Source organism: Larus michahellis, chromosome 7 (genome assembly GCF_964199755.1).
Source record: "Larus michahellis chromosome 7, bLarMic1.1, whole genome shotgun sequence".
NCBI classification, from domain to species: Eukaryota; Metazoa; Chordata; class Aves; order Charadriiformes; family Laridae; genus Larus; species Larus michahellis.
The window spans coordinates 39,998,298-40,019,206 of record NC_133902.1 but is presented as its reverse complement, the minus strand read 5'-3'; the positions used below and the strand labels follow the sequence as shown (position 1 = coordinate 40,019,206).

At 37.7% G+C, this 20,909-nt stretch overlaps 1 protein-coding gene across 5 annotated transcripts in view; it reads left to right on the top strand.

The window, feature by feature from the left end:
• SCN2A (sodium voltage-gated channel alpha subunit 2) overlaps window positions 1–20,909 on the top strand; it is a 78,814-nt gene that overhangs the window by 10,974 nt on the left and 46,931 nt on the right. For 2 of the 5 annotated variants that reach the window (XM_074595672.1, XM_074595669.1), the window contains exons 2-7: window positions 10,439–10,757; window positions 13,902–14,022; window positions 16,562–16,649; window positions 18,404–18,532; window positions 19,213–19,304; window positions 20,212–20,484. In XM_074595672.1, the coding sequence (XP_074451773.1) occupies window positions 10,491–10,757; window positions 13,902–14,022; window positions 16,562–16,649; window positions 18,404–18,532; window positions 19,213–19,304; window positions 20,212–20,484 (970 nt within the window). In that variant the 5' untranslated portion in view covers window positions 10,439–10,490. Of the gene's footprint in view, window positions 1–8,846; window positions 8,931–10,438; window positions 10,758–13,901; window positions 14,023–16,561; window positions 16,650–18,403; window positions 18,533–19,024; window positions 19,117–19,212; window positions 19,305–20,211; window positions 20,485–20,909 lie in introns of those variants that run through there. The other 3 variants (XM_074595673.1, XM_074595670.1, XM_074595671.1) reach the window with 2 other exon arrangements.

Below are 20,909 nucleotides of genomic sequence, written 5' to 3'. Positions count from 1 at the left end.
AAACCATCATAAGACTAAAAGAATATTTAAAAGTAAATATGGAACCTTGTCTATGACTTTCTTTCCAGAATCACTGAAACCACTTTACTTCTGGCTTATTTGAAGTGGTGCTTCCCTAAAACAAAGCCAGCTATTCCATTCCAGTGGCAGAGCGAATCTGGTGAAGGCACTGTGTGGGGTAGGGAGTTGTTTGTAGTTGTGCTTTTTGCTGTTTCTATCTGTTTCGGAGACCTTGGTTCGGAGACCAGGCGCAGCTACATAGTAGGACATGCAGGTAGGGGCATGAGTAGTGCTGATGTCAAAACACAGCCTGTGGCATCCTGCCCTTGGAGGCTGATGGATATCCAGGGAGTTAATGCTTCTTTCAAGCTGCATTAACTCCTGCAGGATCCCCTCGGCAGCTGGTGCTGTGCAGCTGTAGGGAGCCTGTCGGCGGCAGCGCAGTTCCTGGGGGAAAATTCTCATATGTTATCCAGCGAGATGTTTGTTTCCCTCATGTGGGATGGTCCTCACGTTTTCCCTGTCTATTGTGTTTTGGTTTTAAAAATATGCTCCTCAGGAGGCAGTTGTGTTTGTTACAAATAAACTATGTTTCCAATTGCAGGCCTATTTAGAGAATACTCCATTTAGATTCAGATTCTCTTTGTTTATTTTGAAAGTTACAAATTAGCTAGGTACCTCCTGATGCTCTCTCACATATACCAAACCTAAACTCAGGGCTGTAGCATGTGGAGGTTATTTTCCCTTAAAAACATAACAACAGCTTGAAATAAGGACAACATCTTTTAAAAACAGAGATGATGTAAAAACTGTCCCAGCACCCCACTGCCCATGTCCGTTTCTATGGTTTTACAGTCACCATTTCCTGGTTAAAAAAAAAAAAAAAAACCAACCACAAAACAAACCAAACACCCCCACACGAAGAAGGGGAATTGGCTGACTGCAGACAGTATGGCTGACTAGCTGTATCCAATACAGAAGGTAAACAAACTTAACATAAGGAGGGATGATGATCCCCTGTCCCATCCCGCCTTGGTGGCAAAGCCTGGATTTGGCACCGTCCCTTGCTCAGCTCGTGGGACAGAGGGCAGCTCGCCCTGCCCGGTCCGGGCCTGGCCCAGGGCCTCAGCTGTTCCTCCCTGGTGACTCTGAAAGGCGGATTCACCTCATCCCCCCGGAGCGAGGCCCCCCTTCTCCACAGCACCCCCCCACACGCACACTTCTGCCTCTCTGCAACCCTGCCCCGCGCTAAACGCCTGCTTTTTTCCGCCCCTCCTGCGTCTCCCGTTTCATTAGGCCCTGCTGAAGCAGGCAAGGGAACCTTTCCTTCTGCAGAAAAAACAATCTGCCTGGAGCAGGTTTTCACGGGGAGTCTCCGCAGCCCGCGGGCGGCGGCGGCGCTCCCCCTGCGCTGCGCTGTCTGCCAGGCCGCAGCGCGGGTGCCGCAGCCGCCGGGCCGGTTGCTAAGCAACCTCCCCCCCCCCCGCTCCCCTCGGCGCCGCTCTATGCCGGCGAGCCCCGCCGCCATTGCTGAGCCGCCTCCCTTCACAACCCGACAGCTCCCCGACCGTCTCCCCGGCCGGCTTTTCACTCGGCGTTGTCTTTTCGAGCGACATCGGGCTGCCCGTCTTCCCTTCTTGTCGTCCGCTGTGGCACGGGGAGGTGACGAGGCACCTGATGGCGTGCGGCCGGCGGGGGCGGGCTGGGGAGGTGGCACTCCGGGAGAGCTGGGCGCTGCGGCCTGCGCGCCGCACTGCCGGCCTTCCCCCTCCTCTCTCCAATGCCCACGTTAGCGGCTTGTTGGCTCTGTCAGGTGAAAAGGAGCAGGTGGAAGTGAAGGGGAAGCTGGTTGCAGCAGTTTCCTGAGGTGGAGGGGTCCTTGGCCCTTCGTCCTTGACTTGAGGGGACTTTGGCCCAGCTTCACAGTCAGAGCCTGACCTGGGCTTATGTAAGGAGTACCTGGAAAAGCACGGGTTTGTGCATAGGTTGTGTTTGCAATGGAAGCCAGTAAGGAGCTATAAAAGTTGAAACGCACAGTATTTTCCACGATTACTTGTCAGTAGGTTGAGAATCATGGTTTATGTTGTTCATCCAAAACTGCTAGGTACTTGTCAGGGGGATATTAAAATCTCCTATCTACCTGGTGTCTTTTATCCAAAAGAATATAAGTTATATGTGATTGAATTTTATGTAGCCATGCTGTGGTTAAGATTAATGGAGATTTCATTCTAAACATCTTTACATAATGCCCATACTGGGAATGTTGAACGCAGGGATCTGGTTTGTCAGGAAAGAAATCACAGCATGTTTTATTAACAGCATAAGTAGTCAGCACATTCTCCTATTCAGGCATCTGGAAATATCTAGCTCATCCCATACATATGGCACTTCTGTTATCATTACATCTTTGAATTGTATAGTCACTCTCCCCACACAAACACACTAAAAATGGATATATCTCTAGCCTGACACTTACACAAGAATGTACTTGTGAGGATACATTTCTCACAACGGATATCAGGGCAAAAATTGATTTGATGAAAAGCCCACCTCAGCTAAATGGCTGAAAGGCCTTAATCACTTAACCAGCTTCATTGGGGATTTGGTGAATGCTCTTCTTGCATTACTTTGTCTCCCATGTTGCTGTTTGCTTTGGAGACAATCAGTATATTTCTCTTTTTGTAAAGGGAAGCTTGAACTGTTGTTTTGAATCTTTCTCAGGTGTGAATTGCCCTATGTTTGTTCATGGTCATGGAACACCAGAGGAGCTCATCTGAATCTGGCAGAAAGCTTATTTCACTGTATACAAAAAGAAGTTAAAAACGTCATTTTCATCAAGTGAAAAAACCAAATTGTCTAATGCTAGAAAGAAGGACTTAAGGGCCTCTTGTCCAGAAAAACAAATAGCCTTTTTGTTTATTCACTGACATTTGATTGAAAATCCATTCAGAGACCATTTCTGATAAAAGAGGAAAATAGAGTATGTAGCTATAACCAAATGTGAGTCATTGCCAGTTATTGGCTAACTGTAATGATCAACTGATTTTTACCAATATATTTTTCATGCTTCCTTGGAGTACATCATGCTATATCCCTATGAGCAGTACCCCAATGTAAGTTTTAAAGAGGGTGAGAAAATTGATTTGAAGGAACTTCCAAATTTTCCCAATAGAGGTCTTTGTATATCTATCGTCACATTAGATGATCCTTGCCGCGCGTTTTGCATAAAATGCTGTCCTGATGTCAAGATGTCCATGTTGAAAGGCAGAGGGTGATCGTGGTCACCTCCTGATCTTGGAAGAGCACCCCTGAGGCTGCTGTAACAGAACACTAGTCCAGTTTGATCCCTAGATTTGCTACTGTTTGGGCATCTTAATAAACCTTTTTTGCTTTTTTATCCTACCTATACTGGTTCTGCACCAGGTACAGGATCTGTGCTAATATTTGTTTGACTGTACAACAACTGTTAGAGCTCGGTTCAGCTCCAGCATTCAAGCATTGAAGATCCATATATTCATACTCTGGTGCCTTAAACCCTGTTGAGCTTTGCAGTTAGGACAAGCACTAAAATTTGGAAGACACTGTAGGTAGTCACCTAGTCCTTTGCGCTCTGTAAGTGAGGGGACATATTAAGCCTCCTAACTTCTTTTCTGTAGTGTGATGGATCAGCTCTTTGATCTGGCTGAAATCCAGCCACTTATTTGTAGTTTTCATCCAGACCAGCAAGCTGATCTGGCTGAGGTGCAGAAGTGCTCAAAGCCAGCACAGTGGGAAATGACCAGGGTAAGAGTGGGTGGAGAATGGGTCTGTCCCTTCTGACAGGACCGTGTCATATTGGCATCTCATATTGGCTTAAGATTTTCAGAAATTGCATTTTCAAAAGTGATTCGCTAGTTATACACCCATTTAAGATGTTGGACAATGTGTAGGAAGCTGTATTTTTATATAGCTCTTCTAAGAGCTGTTTGAAAAAAATTGTTGTATAGAAACACCTACTGTTCAAATCTCACAGTTCTGCACATAGATACTGTATGAAGAGACCTCTGTCAGAGCTCTGACTACTGAACGTACAATGCAGTATAGTATGAAACACACAAACCTCCAGCAAAGTAAAATTGATTTTTATTTGCTGTCTACTAATTTCAGCAGTGGAGTGGTGAAACCATAAATCTTAGCAGAGATACTACACCAGCTGTAAACCTTCCACCTTCATACAGAGCGATCACATGTTATACAATCTTTCATGCAGTGCCATGGGCTGCTGACACATCCAGAAAGGCTATAGCCCTTTGAGACAGAACAGGTTTTCTTCCAGCATCTATTTTACCCGTGTTCAGGAATAGCAGTGATGTGAGGTGCGAGTAAGTGAATGAAGTATGAAATGGTTCTTTTAAACTTGATTGTTTTAATTTCTTTTTTGTCAGGCTAGGGGGAAAGGAAAATACTGGAAGGAGAGAGAGGTGAGAAAGAGAAACTGGGGGCACATCTCTCCTGTTCCGCACCAATGCTCCCTTAGGCGCTCTCATCTCCTTCTCTGTAAAGAAGTCCTTCGAACTTTCCTTCATGTGATGTCACTTTTTTCTATCTTGCACCCCACTGACTCTTCAAGAATTTTCTCAGACAACAGTGACTGAAATCAGAACCCGTTTCTTTTCTGCTACTCTGTATATAAACAATTAGCTCTTGCTCCCTTGAGGCGTGGGGAGAAACACAACAGATGGAGCAGCACAAAACAATGGGAAACCTACACTTATTAAGACCCTAAAACAGTGGGTGTTACAAGTTTCTTGATTCTCATCCTGATCAGTTTTGCTACAAATTTCGCACTCATCACTGATCTTGCTTTTTACAAGGCCTAGCCTTTCTTAAAGCCCTTGAATGATTGTGGTGTGTCTACTCTATTCATTCTCTTATTTTCACTGGTAAAAGGTTTTCCTAACAAATCCCTCTCGCTTCAGTTTAACCCCACAACCTCTTTCCCTATATGCCAGATAGAAAACAAATTCCTCCTCTTCCTTGGAGGAGCTTTCTAGACACATAAAGACTGTTGTTGTGTCTTCCATCAATCTTTTCAATGTAAAATTAAGACAGAAAGAATTCAAATAAATCCCACAATGCCTTGGCTGTTTTGTCATAAGTTATGCTTTTATTGCTGTGGTCTGAGTTCTTTCAGTTCTTTCCAGGTGGCCCCCATATTTTTTTAAATGTAGTAGCCAACTTGGACATAGTGCTCCAAATAGAAGAGTAGAAGATCATTTATTTCACAAGTTTATAAATCCCAAGTACTTGCTTTTTTTTTTCCACACCCCAAGACCAACAGTCTTCACTTATGCTTGGTTTGTGATGCGGTAAGTACTCTAGATCTTTTCCTGCAGAGCTATAGGTGCGGTGCAGTTTTGTTCCTCATCCTGTAATTTTTCAGTTATTTATTTTTGCCTAAATATAAAACCTAGGACTTGTATCTCTTGAATTGCATCATTTTTTTTGAGACCATTTTGTTATTTGTCAGGACATTTTAAATTCTAATACTGCCCTCCTGTTTACCTGTAGCCCTTCCTGTTTCATGTCGTCTGCAAACCTACCAAACATGTTTTTCAGTCATCTAGATCACCATGAATATTTTAGTAGTATACTAAGCGGTTTAAGTAGCGTGGGGGAAAGAAGTGACAGGAATTTCTTTAGATTCAGTGTATTTGATTAAATGTATGCTCTTTACAAGATTAAATGTATAGTATTTACAAGAAGAAAAAGCTCCCTTTTCCCTCTTCTACCCACTTTTTTCTTTAAATGCAAAAAATACTATTTCATTTTAGAGCATAAACTTCAGATTTGTGTTAAGATTAAAGTTCATGGAGTAGTATTAACATATTTTGCAAACTACAACAAATATCACAGTAACCTACACTTTGGTCAAAGTTGCTCATCACCATTGTAATTTTGGGACAGATTTTATTTAAAATTTAATTAATTGTTTCAGCAAAGAAAGTGGAAATATGCCAATGTAATTTGCTCCGATCAGAAAGTTGGGAGGCATTGTCAAAGAAGGAGCAAGCTATTATACAGAAAGGACTAGATGATTTTGATGACTGGTGTTACTGGAATGAGATGAAATTCAGAGCTATAAATGAAAAGTCATGCACTTAGGGACAATTCTAATATAATACAGGAACACACAGCTAGAGAGTAAAAGGATCACAGAACGACGACAAGTTGCCACTTGTGCATTGTAATGCTCTGCTTTAACATGGAACAAAGACAGTTAATTTTTACAGATTTCTAAGCAGAAGCTGGTAATCTGTTTTCCTTCTGATTTCATTAATCATGATTGTCTGTAGATGAAAGGCTCCTAGACAGTCAGGAAAAGACTCAGAAGTTTCTCTCAGCTCTGTCCTGTCAAAAATCATTCACCCTCATGTAGAACTTCTTTACATGTTACACTGAACACTTCTTCAACTCCACCCTTTATGTGGGCCATGAGTGCTTCGCTAGCTGATTAAAAGACAAAGTCCGGTTCAAGCTTTCAGATGTGCCATAGCAGTGGGAAGGTGGATATCACTGGTGATGAAATTACTCATAAAATGTACCCATGCTGTAGGTAGGAAGCTAGACAGCAGTTGGAAGTTATCTATTACCAGAATTCTCATTCCATGTTTATATTTTAGGTAAATTTTGACCATGTTTGGACAATAGTTTTTAAATGTAGGTTATGTTGGATTGGTTTTTGATTGATATTTACTATTTGATTTGATAATTTTCCCTTCCTATCTCTACTAATTTTATCTATTACATTTACTATAGCTATGTAGTATCTAATTATTTTAATATATTTCAAGGATTGGTACTAGCTTCTCTAGCTGTACTAGTGTGGTCTCCTTTTTAAAAGTATATATATTTCTCTTTTAGACTGCAAAGATCATACTGCATTTCCTGCGTATTCTGTCTCTCTAAAATACTTGTTCTTTTTACCTTACAGCCTAGTAAGTCTGTAGACCCAAGCGTCTAAGGCAGTGGGATACAACGTCCCACCGGCAATTTCCTTTTTGTCTTTACACTGTCCTTCCTAACACTATGCATGTAGATTGTATAGCACTGGTGGAAATCAAATTGAGATCTTAGGTAATTTCAGACCCATACGATAAGGAATAAATAATCAGACACTTTAATTTACTATACCATTAATGGCAGAATGAAGTTCCTTTTCCATATTGTGTGAATTAGCCCAGCCTTTCAGGTACTTGGTTTATTGTAACTTTCATATGCAGCTGCATAAACACATACATACCTATCCACACATATAAATAATCAAAATACTTTTGTAGATAGAAGTTCCTTTACCCCTTCTGTGAATCTGTGCTGTCTCATAATCCTCTTATTTTGAGGCTGCAGAGCAGCTCCAACTAAACAACAGTCCTAATTAGACCCAGCCAGAAGTTTTTATCCAGAGCTTTTTAACAACAGAAAAATTGGTTACATGGAATTGTTTGCAAAATTTCTATTGATTTCACTGATTCATTTGTGAAATTAGAAAACCCTGTAAAAGACTTTTCTAAAGAGGCTTTTAATATTATTTTTAAATAGTGTAATATTTAAATAATTCACAACCAAATCAGTACTTCTGATGTATTAAATTATATTTCTCATTCAACACTTTTTTTTTTTTAGTTGATGAAAATTTCAAAAACACTATTTTGATCTGGTCAAACTGTTCATTCTCTCACCACAGTTGCCAAAGAACCAAATTATCAATATTTGTCCTACAGTGGCATTCCTTCAGCTACTGTATTCTTTCGTTCTCCAACCTTACTCACTTTAGAGTGACCCTTTGCTCTTTATTACTTTCCACAGCTTCTTTAGTCCTTTTCACAGCTGAAGGAAAGGAGATGGCAGAGGGACAGAAGTAAAGGACTCCCTGAAGGTCTGAATTTATAGATACAGGAACGTGTTACTTGAAAAGTTTGAAAGAGATTTGGGTATGTGTGAGAGAAGGAGGGAAGGGGAGAAGGTCGACGGTGGTGAAAGAGAAGTGCTAAAAAAGTTTTATTAGTGCAGCGGGAGGAAAAGTACGAAAATCAGTAAGCATAGGAAATACAGAGAAAGTGGGAGAGTGAGAAGGAGGATGGCATTTAGGGGGAGTGGTGCCCAAATGTGATGTCTTATTGATTTACTACATGGGAGGGGCTTACAGTGCTCCTGATCATCTAGTCTCGCTCCCTGCTACAGTGAGTGATTGCTGTACAGGGATTCACCAGTGCAGCGAACACTCAAAACTGCCATTCTTCCCTCTCATTGCTGGCTTTCCCAGATTTAGAAAGAATAGACATCAAATATATTGTATAAATTTATTTTAGAAAACTGATACAAGCTACAGTTTAAAATAATCCAGACTGCCAATAATACAGTAATCCAGTTTGGATTGGTTTGGTTGTACGCTGCCTGTGCAACCTCCATTTTTCTATTTCTCTTACTTTGCTATCCCTCCTACTTTCTTTCTGTGTCACCTTCACAGTTTTAACAGCTACGGTCTCATCAGCAGTAGCTGCTATATAGTCAAAAGAATTTTTGAAAATCCTGAGACCCGTCTGGTTATATAAAATCGTGTATTTTAGTCCCAGAGTCTCAGTTTAAGCAAACGAGCATGCAAAAATTCTTTACCATTTCTGACAAGATTTTATGGATGTATATCAATACCATCTAGTGGCAATAAGAGTTATAGCACTTAGTAAGCTCGCACAGGAAATTCCATATTTGACTTCAATAACCAGGATCCTTCAGCAGGAAGTTAGGTGTGGTCTGTAGAAGGCGAATTTAAAAAAAAAAAAAAAAAAAAAAAAAAAGAAAAAAAAAAGAAAAAGGAAAAGACATGATGGAATTTTAGCTGCAGTCTTCCTTGGTGCCATTCCAAACCCACATGATTGCAAGATTCTTCACTGGTAATGAATTTTTATTTGTTTCCTGCAGTATTAAAACAGGATTATGCTGCTTTGCTGCTTTTTTTTTTTTCTTTCCCCCCTGTAATTAACAATAAAATCTAACAGGATTCTGCTGCAGGACCACTTTCATTTTCCTAATTAACCCTTCTGCTGCTACTAGTCAGTGCAGCTTCTAGCAGCAGTTTGCTACAGACCGTCCATGACAGAATGCACCAGGTGCCTTTGCCTGCAATGGAAAAGCATGCTGACAGGGAGACCTGCAGGAGTTGGGATGTGTCTGGATGTCTGTGTAGGTGTAAATTGCTATGTGCATATGGTTGAAAAGAAGGAGAAAGCATTGTGTTACAGTTTATTTAGCAGGCTTAAAAAATATGAATTTGTTGCAGCTGTGCTGGAGTATGTGTATTTAGCGAGATTGTAAAATAGGATCATGCTGACTGTATTCTAACTATTATATCATTTTCATTTGATAATTGTTTCTTGGGTATATTGTCTTACTCAAAAGTTGTTACTTTTTATTGCATTTGCTATATTTTTAATGTGCTTACTCAGGAGAAGGGCTCTTGAGAAAAATTCTTGAAGGCTGCGGCAGAGATCCTGATTATGATTTCAGATCAAAGTAAACCAGAATATTTTCCACTTGTTCTTTTAACTGAACTGACTGGAGACATTAAGAAGAGATGGTTCTGCTCTTGTTAGTGAAAATTGTGAAAAATATATAGAACTGATATTGTATCAGATGTAAAAGATCTAAGTGCAGTACGTAATGGTTAAAGATCATTTTTGTCTAATTCAGCAGTTCTTCCAGTGCACAGTGTGTTGCCATGCAGGGGATCTGAATGCAGGTGCTTATGCTTGAATCTTGTTTCCTGAGCTGGCAGCTCTGCAAAGGCAGCATATTTGTACCCGAAGAGAAGGAGCATCTCGCATTGCTTTCAACTGATGCCTCTGGCCTTACATGGCAGTAGTGGATTCTAGGAGTCATTTCTGGTCCTTCTAGCTAGAGGGAGGATTGGTCCAAGGTGCAGCTTTCAGGATAATAAAGAGGTGAATTGTCTGGAGTCTCACTCCTCAACACCGAACCAGAAACAGTTCAGAACTGTTGATTCCTCACACTGAATGTGGTGGAAAATACGCCCTACTCTATTCAGGGAATGGATAGCATTACCCTGGATAAAGCCAAGAAGATGATATTTTATTGTATGTGACTTTTTTTTTATAGAGTCTATAGAACTGGCCATCTATTGTCTCAAGCACTAAGTGAATTTTAAACTAAATGTTCTGAGAAATGACACCTTCAAGACAACTCTAAGAGGCTAGCTGCAAAGGAAAATGGTTTCTCTTGAAATAAAAACAAATGAAAAAATGCGTTTCACAGCAGCCTTCTCTTGGATGATAATTACTGAATTTAACAAGATGTCCCACAGACAATTCTATGAAGGTATATTCTTTTACATTGTAGCTATTTGTGTTGCTCTAATTTTTTTCTGTGTTTTTTATATTTTTAGCACTTTTTTATGAGAGAGGTTAAACAGTAATTAAGAGGTGCAGGATGAAAAGATGGCACAATCAGTGCTGGTACCACCAGGACCTGACAGCTTCCGCTATTTCACAAGAGAATCACTTGCAGCTATTGAGCAGCGTGTCAATGAAGAAAAAGCTAAAAAGTCCAAACAAGAACGCAAAGATGATGATGATGAAGATGGACCAAAGCCAAATAGCGACTTGGAAGCAGGAAAGACACTGCCATTTATTTACGGCGACATACCTCCAGGAATGGTGTCCGAGCCCTTGGAAGACCTGGACCCATATTATATCAATAAAAAAGTGAGTGTGTTGTATATTTCTATGAGAGTTTAAGAAGATTAAAATACAGCAAATCCTCTTAAAGGCATAGTATTTCCAGTATTTTTGCGCCAGTCTTTATGGATAATACATTTTCCCAGCAGCTGATTTCACTGGCAGAATTCTCAATTGTAAGAACAGAAGTTAGTAATGAAAGTTTGTGGGACCTGGTCTGAAGGTAGAGAAGCATTTGGGTTTGTTTTAATATACCTGGCATTTTACTAAAAATCGTAACTTTCAGTGTTTTACACACAAGAATTGAAGAAGTAGCACAGGGGTTATCTTTAGAATTATTATTTTATTAATTGCTGTATTGGAGATGTGAAGGGAGCAGATCTTCACTATGAAACACTTTCTCACAAGCTTTCTTCACTGCCATGTGGAAAGCCTAGGTTGTATTCTCTTGTTGCTGGGAAGTGCGTAAAGGTAATTTCTCAGGATATGCCGAAGATCTGCCTCCCATTTTGTACTCTGTAGAGGCATCATATATCTGTGTGAAAAATTTTTCATATCCAGAGGTGTGTTTAAAAAAGGGAAATAAATAAAGAGGAGATAGGAGCTCCTCTTGGAGTGTCGACAGAATGTTACATAACTTAAATGGAGATGTTCACTTTTTAAAAAATAAAGCTACATATTTCCTTTTTGTTTAAAGTGCTTGTGACACAACTTGGTTGTGACCAAGCACAATAGTAGATAACTTTAGACTTTTGACCAGATGGCCTTGGGTTTCCTCCAGAATTCCAGTCCCTGGAATAAAAATAATAATTACAGTTACAATTCCAGTCCCTGGAATTCTGGAGGATTTTGGCATCATATGTATTGCACCATCGTTATTCTACCAGCGAAGAAGGAATTACTGATTTTTTATTTTTATTTTTCTGTCTTCATAATTTTTTTTGTGTGCTTTCTTTTCTTTCCTGTGGAAATTAGCCAGTGAATAAAAACAAATGCATATAAAAACCAAACAAACATGAAAGCAAAAAAAAGTACATCAAAGAAAAAGGAATAAAACCCCCAAGAATCCTTACGAGTTAACCTTCACCTAGGTAAAAAAATACAAATGAAGATATTTCCTCCAGGAATTAGGGGTATGCCTCATCACTAATATGTTGAAACAGTAACAACATAGGCATACTTAGATAAACTAAACAGAGAACAGTTTTCAAAAAAAATCGGCTGTACCTTAAATGTTCATTGAAGTATTTCTAAAACTCAATTCATGCTATGGGGAGTTAAATTTGTGTTAAATTTGAAAACAAGGTTTTCAATTAAATATCACGTTCTGTTCCCTTTACTCAAGTGACTTACCCTGTTGAAGTCTGGAAGTAAAGCAAATGGAATTTGGGTCAAAGTGCTGATCCCTTTCCTTCCTTCTTTCCCAGTTCTGCAGTAGTAAAAATCTAAATTCAGTGCTGGAAATACTAAAGTTAGCATGTGTATTATCATGCTTGGGAGACTAGAAAAGTAATTCTCCAATTAAGTGTGTGTGCGAAGTAAAATACTGCTGAATTGCTTGTTCCTGATTGAAAAAAGCATAGCAGTTGATCTTTTGATCAACTTTTTTGATCTCTTGATCTTTTCCAAAAGCATAGTGGTTTCTAGTGGGAGATACATGGATTGCTATACGTGGATTGCACTCATAATTTCTCCTTTTTATTTTTCTTTGTGTTCTTTACATATCTTTGATCATTCTTGTTTAGGTCAGGCTCCATTTTAATTTTTTAATATGTCTTGATGAGTCAGCATCGCACAAATGGTACTGCATCAGAGGTTTTGTCACAGTAAAGGGAACAGAAAACATAGGAAAAACTGGTTTGAGGGCAGGTTTTCTTGAAATCCAGGAAGAATAGTAATAGAGTTGAAAATCAATGGTAGCAAAGATAGTACATTACAGACCAATCCTTTCTCCTCTACAATAAAGAACCAAAGTACAGCTTGAGAATCAATGGGTATCTGGGAATGCAAATATGTTCAGTTTGGAAGAGCTGAAATTTATATTTCGGGCAGGGGAGGCATTGTGTTTTCGGGATTTCAGCTGCTGTATTTGGCACACCTGCTCAGAAAGTAGAGCATAATCTTTATAAAGGCTGCCCTGTGATCCCAGCTGAGGCAGATCATGGCTACTGGCATTGCTCCAGGTTTGCATGGCTTATGTTCCTTTTGGGGTTTTTAGGGCTGCCACAATGCTAGCTAGATCCGCTTACCTTCAATGAGCATGAACTGTCATCCATGTGTAGAAAGAAGAGATGATAGAAATATAGGGGAATTTCCCCAAATGCATGGAAATCTAAATGATTTTAAAGCTTACTGCATTTTAAATAAAGACTTTATTCTTCTTTATTTCCCAGGTTTTAAGAAAACTATTACATTTATAAATGCTTTTTTTAATGTTGGCAGCATGTATGAGTTATTGCAGAAACTGTGGAGAGAGTGAAAATACATGGATTATTGAATTCTGTATTAGGTAAAAGTAAAGCATGACATAAGAAAAATAGACAGAATTGCAGGTACGAAACTCTCACAAGAAATAGTTGAAAAGAGAAGCAACATGTTATTTATTTCTTAGAGTACAGCAAAAACTATCCAGTACATTAGTGTTATGTTGAAAAACTCGTTATTGAACACTCTTAATTTCTTTATTTTCATGAAGATCACTCTAGAAATTTAGATCACTTTGTAGTACTGTTGTATTAGTACTTTGATGTGATAATTGATGCTCGTTATTTGATTCAGGGAATGCTGAAGTTTTAATGGCTCTCTTTTTCTTAAAGGTGTGTGTATATATTATAAGGTACAAAAAGTATACTAATTCTTCAAGTATCACGCACATTTGTACCTTATACACCCTTCTTTCTTTTCTAGCTATCAATATCAGGATAACTTATGATTTCTAAATACATTTATTAAAATGTTTTAATGCAATTATATTCGTAGTAATTTGTCTGGAATCTACTATGTGTGAACTGGAGGAGGGGACTGTGATTCTGGGGGAGGTGTAAATGGAAGAAGAGTTTGACCAAATACGATTAATGATAAAATGAAAATGATTCTGGGTTTGAACTCGTAACTTGTTTGTAACTTGCTATATTTTAAATGCTATTTTTCATTCTGTGTTTCTTTTTCCAGACCTTTATAGTATTGAATAAAGGGAAGGCAATATTCCGATTCAGTGCCACCTCTGCCCTCTACATGTTAACTCCTTTCAATCCTCTTAGAAAAATAGCTATTAAGATTTTGGTACATTCATATCCTTTTCAAGTGGTTAGTCTAAAACTGTAGTGAGATGTTACTTAGTATTTAAATCATTCTCTAGCACATGTCCCAGGATCGATGTGATCTATAGTGCCTTGTCCCTCTTCTCTCTACTATTTCTGTCTTCTGTTCTTTTTCTTATTCCCTTTTTACATTTGTGTTCATTGCTGGATCTTAATATAGTAATATCAGAAGCCAGACAACCAGTCATCCTCCTTTGCAATTTCTTCCTGTGTTTTTTTTTCTTCCCCCACCTATCTTTCCCTTCCCTCTTATTTTTCCTATAATCATCACATCTTTTTTCATCTTTTCCCCTCCTCCACATTTTTCATGAAGTGCAGATATATTGCTCAAAATACTTTCAGTTCTTCACTGACACTTTGTGTTAAAAATCAGATCTTTGATCCCAGATTTGTGCTTGCATGAATATTTAGCGAAAATATGGTTTCATTATTCCTTTTCATTTTCTGATTCAGATCACAATTGCAGAAGGATAGGTTGATAAAACAGCTTAGGTTTCTTATTTTATTAATCGTTCTCAGTCCTATATGTATCTTACCCGGCTGTTTTATTGCTTGTTCATTATTGCATTATGCACTCATAATCCTGTAGGTGTTTTAATTTCAGTCTTCAAGTAGGTCATGAGATTTCCACATTGCAGATAGGGATTTACAAAGCTAAGTGATCATCATGACCTATCTATTGTTTTGTCTTTTTCAGTGTTTTGATAGTTGACTATAGTAGGCATCCCACTGACGCCAAATGCTGATACGAGCAATGAGGGCATTATATACTTCAGCAAGTTTGCTTACTTAAGGAACCAATACAAATGTTTGCACACTTACGTTTTACAAGAGTCTAACATAAGCACACTGAAAGCAGTTTTGTGTAGCATTACATATAGGGATCGTAAGATCATGTAGAATAAATCTTGAAAGGATTTTTTTCAATCTTGGTATAGTGGAAGTCTGATAATTGTAATGTCTTTTGTGTGTTGGATGTTGTTATCAATGCCTAGCCCACAAATGACTTCAGAATCAATCATGACACTACATAGCTGGTTTAGTATTTGCTTGCTACAGGTGTCATGACAAATAATTATTTGTCAATTATCTGACAGTCCTTAATATGTTACAGAGCATTATTCAGTTACATGGAATAATGGAAGATCATGGGACTGAGACAGTGGTGAAGAGCTAGTCACCAAAGTCAGAATGTTAAAAAACGTTTAAAATTGTGGGAAGGTATATTCTAGTTATTTCTCCACTGATGAAACAATAGTGAGGATTTGCAACTCTGAGAGGACATTTAATCAAAAAGGATTTTGAAAGCCTATGTAAAATACAGGCTTGTGAAACACTCTTATGAAAACATGTAATTTTTTATGGTTTTTAAAATACCTTTCTTTCTCTTCTGCTCTGTTCATATATGAATTGTATAATGAGAAGCTAGGTTCTGAGTAAAGGATTTGAAATAGAATTACTGAGCAGAAGACCCAAAGAATTGTTGAGTGTAATGCCAGAGTTTGACAGTTCTAGAAGGCAGAGGTATTTACTCTTGCTTGAAAGTTTTTTTCATTAATATAGATATGCAATGAAAACTGCAAGAGGGGCACCTCACAGTATTTCCCACCCCATTGTACCAGGATTTTTATTTAGGAGCACCGTGTGAGCCTGCATTTTAGTTACAGAAGCTAAACCGCTTCTCAAAATCGAGCTTTGTCCTCTTTCTCGTTTTAGGTGATGGTGCCATCATGTGGACGTTTTGTGCATCATCTGTGTGGTTTTCATTTGCGTGTTTGTATTTTCATTTCTAAGAATGTCATCAGTCCTGAGAGTGAAAGGTTGTAGATCCAGAGCAGTTCTGTTAAAATCAATGAGGTTATTTATGACTTGGACCTGTTCTGGAATTCTTTTTAGATTTCTTTTTTTTTGAGAATAAAATGTGCCTTCCCCTCCATCAACATTTATATTACAAACACTGTACATAAAGCAAATAGTAATAAAATAATTCTCTCCCTAAAATTTCCCTATGCTCTCTCCTACTATGTGACAACTAGCTTTCAATAGATGTATTATAATGATAAGCAAAATTGTTGATACATGCCAAATTTTATGGTGAAACATAGAAGAAGAAGAGTGAAGAAAATGTATTTTTCACTGTTTTGTATTCATGAAGTAGATCAGATTTCCCAAACAAATGTTTTTTGTGATATTCCACTAAATTTGAAGCTACTACTTCAAGCTTTCATATTTTTATTCAAAAGAAAATATCATCTTAAGGTCTTAAAATTAAGAGTTGTTTGGGTTTTTTTTATCTTTCACATTTTCTAATTTTAGTGTGTGATTGTTCTCTTTTAGCTATAAAGCAGTGACTATGGAACCTTTAACATATTCAGGGCCTTTTCCCAAGTCTTAACAGAGCAGTGGAGGGATAAATAGCTCCTGATAGTGGAAATCTGCCAAAGCAGCGTGTTATTTGATACTCTTTTTATGAGCTTTTCAGGCGTACATTCCTTAACTCTTAACCTACATTATTCAGCATGCTTATCATGTGCACTATTTTGACCAACTGTGTATTTATGACTATGAGTAACCCTCCAGACTGGACAAAGAATGTAGAGTAAGTTAAATGGATTTTCTTTGAATGATGTTCAGTAATCTGAAATAAACTGCTGTAAATGATTTTATATTAGGCTGGTATCTACTGTCAGCAGCTACCTTGTTGGCATATCCTTTCAACAGCTATTCTGATGCTAGTTTATTCTGTGTAATATTAAATACATATATTTTACAACACTTGCCTCATTACAAGTTGTTTAATGTCCACCCTCTGTTTGCAGTACTAAATGGGGAACGTAAGAAGAGAAGCCAGTCTTATGACCATGCAAAAATGTGGATTATAAATATTTTTCCACTGCATTCTATGTTACGTCTGTGCAAGAATGCAGGCAAATACGTTCTTCCATCTACTGCAATAACTGTTACAGATAAGGGATCGTCTAATGAATGTCTGTGTTCACCACAGTGCAGCTTTCCTTTACCAAAGACAATCTAACAATTGAAAGCTTGTATGAAAAATAAGCTATTAAAAAAGTGTTTAAGTGGTTGGCTAGTCTTCCCATAGGAAGAGAAAAGGTCCAATATGATGTCAGCTACTTTGTGCTGATATACAATTGGTGCATATTTTGTGATAGTTCCAAGACTGCGGACCACAGTGTGAAACACTGCTCTTTATGGTTCTTCCTTTTTCCAATAGCATTCTATGCTTCTGCTTCTTCATTCCTAACTGCTTTGGATGATACGTACTTGTTTAGTTTTCAGTAATCAAAAGGTTAATCATAGGGCTATTAAAGTCAGTAGAGGCACTCTCATTTTGAGTTCAATGAACATATATGTATTCAGGATGTGTAGCATATCGTAAATATTTATTAATAAAGATAGCTAACTTGAATATTTCTACATGTCATTATGTTGTGCCATTTAGATATACAACAGAAGTCCTTCTCATCTGTTGAGTAAAGTTGTGCAGGAAAGAAATTTTTGGATTAGTAATTGAACTGAAAAAATTTACATTGCAGAATTGGTTTCAGGTTGGCTCAAGTCTGAAAACCAGTGCAAGCCTTTTAAGCAGTTCAATTTGAATTCTTTTCCATTAAACATATAAATGAAAGTAAAAATTTCAAGATGACATCATTTGGAGATCGAAAATTGAAATGACTCAGAATGCCAGAATTAAATATTTTTACTTTTTACATTTCAACCACATTTTTTAGCCAAAATGAGTAGCTGAATGTTATTGGCATTTGTAAATATTTTTGGTTGTTCTTGCACAGGATTTTGCATCCGAAAAGAGTTGTTTCTCTCCAGTGCTATGCTTGTCTTGCTGAAGGTGAAGTACTGGATACACCTACTCTGTAACAAAGTCAATGAGGACTGATGAGGGTTGGCACATTGCCAGCACATGGTGCTAAGCAGCATTTCAGCATAAAAATAACATTGAAGAAAGAAACTTTTAGTCTGGAAGCAACTTCTGAAATCCTAACATAATCCATCTGTGTGTTTTGTTATAACATGGATTCAAATTGGACAAAAACATGCACCAATGAAGTAACTGGGAATTTTGCAACTGTGTCGTTGGTATAGATTATAGAATTTGAATTTAAGCTATGGGTTGGCATTTAGTCTTTTAATCATAGCTTGATTCCTCCTTCCTTACGGTATAAATTCTGCAGATGTTTAAAATTGGCCGTAACTTCCATTAAAATCTTGTGCCACTTAAAGAGAAGAAAATGAGAATAAAGCAACTAGAGAGCATAATGTGTAAAGATAATATTTATGTGTTTCTATAAATTCTGTCTTGCGTATTTTCCTCAGATACACATTCACTGGAATTTATACTTTTGAGTCACTTATTAAAATTCTTGCAAGGGGCTTCTGTTTAGAAGATTTTACATTTCTTCGAGACCCATGGAATTGGCTAGATTTCACTGTCATTACATTTGCGTAAGTCGTCTTTTCTTTTTTTTTAAATAAGAAAATCTTTCTGATAGCATTAAATTAGTGACTAAAAATTGCCTCATATTTTGTCAGCCAGAACATTTGGAGCCTGGACTTCCTGCGGTTTCAATATGTTTCTTCTACCTCTTTTACACATTTTAGTATTTCTAACTAAGCATGTGCTGCAGAGGCCAGCATTGTGTGCCAGCACGTTAGGACTGTGAATGCCATCAGCCTGAACTGTTCATATCCTGTCTCCTTTCTGCATACCAGAATTAAAGGAATCCTTTTGACTTCCTCCTATAAGCTGACCAAATTAGGTTTCAAACATCAAGTCAATTTGGTTTATTTTGATAAAACTTAATTTAATTTTATGGTCAGAAGCATATTTATAACACAGGCAAAATACAGTGAACGGTGAAGAGGTCTTGATCAAAGACCCAAGCAAATAGGATAAAATCTGCCTCAATTCTGAGTAACTGTGATTTAATTCTACAGGTATGTAACAGAATTTGTAAACCTAGGCAATGTTTCAGCTCTTCGAACTTTCAGAGTATTGAGAGCTTTGAAAACTATTTCTGTAATTCCAGGTAAGAAGTAGTTGGTGTAAGGTGTTAGGCCCCTCGTATCTCCAACTGTTATTTGTGTGCTGTCATTGTGTTTGTGTGTGAACTCCCCTATTACAGATATGTGACAGAGTTTGTGGACCTGGGCAATGTCTCAGCGTTGAGAACATTCAGAGTTCTCCGAGCTTTGAAAACAATATCAGTCATTCCAGGTGAGAGCTAGGTTAAACACTGAGGCTGACTTTTGATCCACAAAGGCTGTACTCACGTTTTTAAAGCATAAGCCTTGTTTGCTACACATTGTTAACAAAATAAAAAAGCAGGAATCAAGACATGTAATTTTATTTAAATTGATTCTTGCTTTTCTTATATTAGTTGTATTTTCTTTTCAAAAAAATCAGCCTTTGAGTTTAACAAATTCTTGCATGAGATTCTTGCAGTAAACAGCCTATGTGATTTGCATCTTATGACATCAAGCTTTCCTTTACATGTTTTAAATATAAGTTAATTTTAAGCTTTCATACTGATGCAAATTTTATCATTTATTGCAGGCACTTGATATAGCAACTTAATTCAGTTTTAAGTCATGTATAAAAAATTAAACTGAAGGATAGCATGGGCCGTGCATGGGGTATTGTTTTAAAGATGTCTTTCTTCTCCAAACCATCACCCCTCTTATATTGTAAGAAGATTATTATGAGGATATCATTCAAATATGCACTTATAATGTCTTTATAATGGGTTCACTAATGCAGAATACTTTTTTAAAGGTTCGTAAAAGGAAGGTTTGGGCAAGAAGCATCAACAAAAGCAAATGATGCTTTTCTATGTAGGGTTGAGATATAGCATGAATAATAAAATCACTTGTTTTGGCATAAACAATGTATTTGGTATTTTCTACTTTTTATTTCAGTACACTATAAAATAAGCATAAACTTACAGCTTTTCATTCATCTTCACAAGTAATAAGGCTTTTCGTGAAAATTATTGTGTCACGAATATTAGACTCATTTAGTTGTCATTTTGCATGAAATCTTTACATTGTCAGGAAAAATCACATGATTTTTTGTGTGTTTAGTATCTGTTTAACATCATAGTAAAAATCTTTTTTCTTTGCAGGCTTGAAGACTATCGTGGGAGCCCTAATTCAATCTGTGAAGAAGCTCTCGGACGTTATGATCCTGACCGTGTTTTGTCTGAGTGTATTTGCACTAATAGGGCTGCAGCTGTTCATGGGCAACTTGAGGAATAAATGCCTGCAGTGGCCTCCAGACAATTCGACTTTTGAAACAACTGTTATTTCCTACTTTAATAGCTCTATAGGTGAAAATGGTACATTTATTAATACAACAATGACAATATTTAACTGGGATGAGTACATCGAAGACAGAAGTAAGAGTTCATTATATCATCTACTGCATTGATTTTCTGGAATTTTTTTTAAACAGATATAAAAGCATCAGTATTTTCTCATTGAAATTAAAATGGTGTAATCTGGCCAAAAGACATAAAAGCACTGATTTTGTGTAGTAAATAAAAGAACAGTCATAATGTAGTTTAACGTACTCATAATATTTTACTGGGTACCAGAATATCTTTTTACCTTTTACTGAGTACGACTTTTAGAGTAAATCCACATTGTAGCACAAAGCAGAAATTTCTGTGCTAGTGTGGGGCCTCCTGAAATAGTGTCACAGTCCTAATATGGGATCTGAAATTGGATAGTTCAATTAATGCCAGATAATGCCAAGTATCATAAATCCACATTTGAATGTCAGTTATCTCATGAATCCTGCCATAGCATGTAAATGCAGCTG